We start from the raw sequence: 6,385 nt of genomic DNA on the forward strand, positions 1-6,385 counted from the left end.
TCCCTCTGTTAATGCAGCCCAGCACTGTGTTGGCTTTTTTGGCAGCTGCAGCACACTGCTGGCTCATATTTAAGTGATTGTCCACTAGGACTCCGAGATCCCTCTCACAGTTACTACTATTGAGCAAGGTACCCCCTATATTATACCTGTACATTTGGTTTTTCTTGCCTAAATGTAGAACCTTACTTTTTTCACCATTGAATTTCATTTTGTTAGATAGTGCCCAGTGTTCAAGTCTGTCCAGGTCCTCCTGTATCTTAAGCCTGTCTTCTGGAGTGTTGGCTATTCCTGCCAGCTTGGTGTCGTCTGCAAATTTGATGAGTTCCCCATCTATCCCCTCGTCCAAATCATTGATGAAGATGTTGAAGAGCACTGGGCCTAGAACAGAGCCCTGGGGCACCCCACTACACACTTCCCTCCATGTAGATGCGATGTATAAGTACACGTGGCTTAGTGCTGCTTATGTAAAGGCATCAGGGAAATTTTCTTGTTTACCTCTCTTGGAGAACATATCGCTTTCCACATTGTGACCACTTTACAGAACATGGAATAAGGTCCAGCTTTAGCTATCTTCCTTAGTTTACCATAGACTGAGAGTTCAGCATATGTCATACCCATGTCTACCTAACATTTCATACACAGCACAAAAAGAAAAGAAAAAAAAAGAAACCAAATGAATATTAAGAATCATACATTCTTCCAAGAGCCAGCCAACACTGAATCGGAACTATAGTTAATCTAGATTTCTCTGAACTTGGGGGAAAATAATACTTAACTTAAAATACAATACAACAGTTATATCACTTCATTATATTAAACCCCATTAACTCTGTCCTACTGTCATTAATTATAATTCAGAAGCAGTTTTGGAGTGATCTGGGGACTGCAGATTTCCAACTACTATCAGTAAAATTTCTTCTTTTTTGTGAAACAGGGCATTACTAATAAGTACCTGGCTAATTAGGAATGGTGAAGCTCTGATAACCTGTGGCAATCTGGATTCTAAATTCTTCAAGATCCTTTATATGCCCATTGTAACTTATACAGATAGTCCTCGACTTACAACAGTTCTTTTAGTGACTGTTCGAAATTACAATGGCACTGAAAAAAATGACTTTTGACTGTTTTTCACATGACATTGAGCATTCCCATGGTCAAGTGATCAAAATTCAGATGCTTTGCAACTGAATCATAGTTATGATGGCTGCATGCCCCAGATCCATGTGATTCCCCTTTTACAATGTTCTGACAAGCTAAGTCAATGGGGAAGCCAGATTCACTTAACAACTGTGGCAAGAAAGGTCGTAGAATGGGGCAAAACTCACTTAACAATAGAAATTTTGGGGCTCCATCAATTCGTAAGTCGAGGGCTACATGTATCATTACAAAAGACATGCAAGTCTGCAGCTGAAATATCTTAACAGGAAAAAAAACCATAGTTGGCTAATGTATACTGAGTTCCATATGATCACAAAAGTCAGACTTTCTTGAATTTTGATGAAGATTAAAAGACTGCATGTACAACCTACGAATTAAAAGTACGGGCTTACAAGATGGTAGTAGTCACTGCACTTTTACCTCATCCATTTGAGTAACATTTCCGTTCTGCAATGGCTCCAACTCTGCTGTTGGGGGTGCTGATATAATACTGTGTATAGGTAAAATGAAATGAATAAAATTAATCTATAGTAATAGATTATTATTACCATGAACATGTTCCATCTGGACCAAAGCAATTATTAACCATCTTTTGTCTGCATCAGGCTACATTTCTATTCAAGTACAAGCACAACATTGCCTGACTACTTACAGTTGAATGCACAAATTTGGGCACTTTGGGTCAAACTTTGTTCATTTCACTGAATCCCTAAGTACGTAGAAGCTGATCTTTAGCAAGATAAAAGTTTGAGGATTCTGAATACCATTCTAAAATCTTTATCCTTCTTACTTGAAAATACTTCATGGTGGATTGGAAGGCAATATTCTGGACTGGTTTTGCTGAAATATCCAACTTATTATCAGATTCATATTATTTTTTTTTGTCCTTTGCTGGTTGTGGAACATTGCCCCAAACTTGTCGGATATGTCAAGAAAATTCACAAATCCCTGCAAAGACTAAAAGAGTTTAGCTAATATTCAGCATTTGTCCATTGCACATGACTCCTTATACAATAATTTTAATGGGAGAGTCTTCTCTGACTTCATCACGAAATTTTAAAGTATGCAAAAGAAAACTCTAATAAGCCTAAATTATTTTGAGCAAAATACTACCAATTGATATTTCATGAACTGAAACTATTCAGACATAATTACAGAATATACTTTTAAAGGAAAAAAAAAGTGAAACGTTTCAAGAAAAGATCATCTTTCCAAACATGATGCCTGGGGGTGGTTCTATGATAATTTGGAGTTGTATGTAAATAGTGGCATTGGAAAAATTGTGTGAGTAGTAGGAAGAATTGAAGGACTTAGAGGCGGTGGAAGGCATTGTGCTCCAGGGGCAAAAAGGAGCGAGGCCCCTTTAAGGAAAAGGTGGAAGAGACAGGATCAGAAAAAGGAGGCAGGAATACAAGCTAATTTGAGGGCTAATCCACATGGAGTTCCGTTTCCATCTGTCCTGTTTTCCTAGAGACTAAAATAGACATACTGAAACTTGAGTTGGCCACGAACAAGGAGTCTATATCGGAGATGGTGACCCTTTGAGAGCTGTATGTAACGAAATTTCATTTTGATGTATGCCGATTGGTGTACATTCAAAGTGACAATAAAGTAGTTATTATTATTAAGAATGGATTTTGTTAAATATCAACATATCCCAGAAGCTCATATCCCAGTCAGTAAAGAACATGAAGCTGAGAAGAGGCTAGATATTTCAGCAAGACAATTATCTGAAATGTTCCTCCAGATTAACTTGTATTGTACTACTTATAGGCAAGTAAGAAAATGGCCTGAATAGCTGTATCAGGAAATAAACAACCTGACTAGGGGGGCAAGACTATTTATTACATACAACTGCTTTGTATTAATAAAATACATGTTAAGAAAGTCAGTATGAAAAATCTTTCTTATTAGCCGGCAAAACTGTACTTGATATAATCATACTTTAAAGTAACTATTACTCATTGACGTTCAGAATTTAGTTGCAATTTGATCAAGTCCCAGTTAAGATCAAATTTTGAAGCATTCAGTAATCCTAGGAAAACCAAAGGGGAAAAAAAGCACCAAGATTCCAGATCATTCTATACTGGAACAGACTGGAATAAGTTTCATTAATTCTCTACTTACCTTTTAAGGGATGTTAGCTGAAAATTCTCAATGCAATATTGCATAAAGCATTTCAAATCTGTTTTGCTAATTCCACCAATAGGGTTGATATCACCACTGGAACAGTCATATTTTGTGAAATATCCTCGAAGGCTAAGAAGAAAATATTTATTTATTTACTTTCTATAGGTCTAAAGCTGATGACAAATATATTAAGACAATATTGAAGACTCCCAAAAGTTGTGCAATTATAATTGCAAAAATTTCTCCACTAATTCTGAGGAAAAAGTCTGCAGACTGAGAAAGGAAGACCTGATATAATGCTTCTATTAATTCAGAACAGATGTTAGGCTGTTCTCTATCCTTCCATTACAGCTTTTTCCAATTGGGTGTGTATGAATGAATCGGAGAGAAGGAGGGAGGGAGATGTGCAAACTGCTACATGCACTTAAAAGGTCACTCAGAAATATATCCAGTAAATAAAAAATCCACAGTAAGCTTTTTAACGGTGAAATTATAATTTATGTAATGTTATTATTTTTCAGACAGCTTTTTATTATAGTTTATGTAGTATTGAGAAAAGACTTCCAGCGTTAATATGTCCAGTTATCTTCCTATAACCTCTATATCAGGGGTGTCAAACTCAATTTCATTGAGGGCCACATCAGCATTGCGGTTGCCCTTGGGGGGCTGTGTGGGTGTGGCCAGGGTGGGCGTGGATGGAGTGGGTGTGGCCTACTGGTGGGCATGGCCAGCTCTACATTGTTCGCGTCAAGAGTGCCTGTGGGGGCCTGGGCAGGAGTGGGACAGATCTGAGGGTCTCTGGCAGAAGGGGGTGGGACCGGGGCAAGGACCAAGGCATGGTCCATTTCTTCATTCCTCACAAAGGGTGACACCTCCCCAGCATGTACCCAGGGGGCGGGGCCAACGCGGCAGGGGCTGGTTCCTCGCTGTTTCTGGACGGCCTTGTGGAGCTAAGACTGAATGCATTTCAGCATAGATGGCCACCACAAAATTGTACATTGGCTCCCGGCCGGCCTGGGCCAGGGCCAAGGCAGTGAGGGCCGTTCCCTCACTGTTTTCAGGATGGCTTCACGGGCCACATGAAATCACTTCGCGGGCCGCATCCGGCCCCTGGGCCTTGTGTTTGACATGTCTGCTCTATATGGTGAGTGTTTCCTTTCTCTTTTAAATTTACCTAGAAGGAATATCTAACAGTTACCGTAGTTACTTTACAGAAAACATGAGAAGAATCTCACCATTTTCAGAGTGACCCAGTCACATATTAGAGCTAGCACTGGGCAATAAGACTGGATTTGTTCTAGGAATGGTTCGTAATCACTGGTAAAGACACATTTAATCCACTTCTTGACATAATTTATCTATACTTTTGAGTCAGATATATTAATTCTACCTTGAAAACCATAGGTATGTAATGCGTACACACAAAGTTGTGAAGTTAGAATTAGGTTCCATACATACTGAAGTATTTGTAATAATTTGTAAGTATATGTAAGGGTGTAGGTTTATACATATGTTGTATATAGCATGTTTAAATGTGTGTTATGTATGTGTACACTTTGAGAGCAAGCAATTAAATTTCATTTTTAATGTGTGCCAATGTGCCTAGAGTAAAAAAAAAATGACAATAAAGGTTATCTTATCTATCTTATTTAAGCAAGTTAACACAACTGGAACAAAAAAGAAAACAACCAGACTCCTCCAAAAATGCACATACTCAGTGCTAGAGTATATAGCATCTAAGGAGCTTCTGCAATGTTCTTTGGAAAAACTAAACTGCTCAAACATTATGCAGAGAAATATTTCAGAACGCTAGACAGCTTTTGCTTTTGAAACCGTATCACTTGATACGTAAAGCGAAACAGATCCATGTTTTTATTGTTACCATCAATTAAAGAGATTTAATAAATCAACACCTTTCATCCACATTAGCTGTTCCAAGCACTAACAATCCACCAGATAGTCCACGAGCCCACAAACACAGCTGGGCAAACAGATAGCCAATCACCATTCTTATTCTGGCCTAGAAGTTAAACATAGAAATTAGGAATTACTAAAGCTGGAATTTTCAAATGGTACATAAAGCACAGTAGGCATTACAGATAAAGGAGGAAGAGGGAGATCAAGACTATAATCAAGATAAGAAAAGAGAGAACTGGGGAATTATGATAGTAGAGAAGAAGACTAAAACTGTTATTAGAGGGAAAGTATTTAACATCTCCAGATGAATTATGGATATAAAATCCAAAGTGCTTTCATCTTTCATATCTGTCCCAGGGAGGAAAAATCCTTTTCAAACCTTTGAATGAATACTGCCTTCATTTTTGTCCCCTTCTAATTCTGGAAAAATTGTATAGGTGAGTATAAGGAATCAGTTGTATTAAACAAATAAACCAACAATAAAATAGATGGTTAAAGCCGTTAACATTTATTTGAAATGAAACAAAACAAAAACTATGAACCAGGTGATTTCTCTATATGCATAATTACTGTTATAAAATGTACAGTATGAGATGTGGAAACTTTGACTGAGAATGACTAGCCTACATCACCAACCAGGTTTCATGCTTAAGGCAAGACTGCAATTGATAGTGTCTTGGTTTCTAGCCTGATGCCTTAATATATAGATAGCCAGTCAGCTGACATGTGACTAGGATCTTTATTTTTTTTATTTTTTTTTTCAAAAGTTTTTTTATTATTTTCAACATTAAAAAAAAGCAAACACAAGTACATCACAATTGGAAAACCCCCTCCCCACCCCCCACCCGGACTTCCCAAACCTAATCCCAGGATACTATTCATCTAAAAGTAACCTTATATTAATATCCCTAACTCCACAAAATATAATTCTACATAAATAGGTGAAATATAAGTATATATATAAAAAGAAGAAAAAAAAAATTTTTTATCTAAAAACCTAACCTATATTCCACCATTCTATGCTTATTTTGAATATAAACAATCCATCTTCTCCATATTGATAAAAATTGTTCATTTGAGTGATCCTTCAAATAAGCCGAGATCTTTGCCATTTCAGCAAGATGCGAAACCTTCACTCTCCAATCCTCTATTGTAGGTAAAACTTGACTCTTCCAATTTT

The 6,385-nt window shown here is 37.3% G+C and overlaps 1 protein-coding gene across 1 annotated transcript in view; it reads right to left on the reverse strand.

Moving 5' to 3' along the window:
- NADSYN1 (NAD synthetase 1) overlaps positions 1-6,385 on the reverse strand; it is a 43,747-nt gene that overhangs the window by 5,650 nt on the left and 31,712 nt on the right. The window contains exons 16-19 of the mRNA XM_015823790.1: positions 5,202-5,308; positions 3,286-3,417; positions 1,579-1,648; positions 496-624 (exon numbers count right to left, since the gene is read on the reverse strand). Coding sequence (XP_015679276.1) covers positions 496-624; positions 1,579-1,648; positions 3,286-3,417; positions 5,202-5,308 — 438 coding nt within the window. The remainder of the gene's footprint in view (positions 1-495; positions 625-1,578; positions 1,649-3,285; positions 3,418-5,201; positions 5,309-6,385) is intronic.

The sequence above is a fragment of the Protobothrops mucrosquamatus genome, unplaced genomic scaffold, assembly GCF_001527695.2.
Source record: "Protobothrops mucrosquamatus isolate PMUCROS unplaced genomic scaffold, P.Mucros_1.0 scaffold1989, whole genome shotgun sequence".
NCBI classification, from domain to species: domain Eukaryota; kingdom Metazoa; phylum Chordata; class Lepidosauria; order Squamata; family Viperidae; genus Protobothrops; species Protobothrops mucrosquamatus.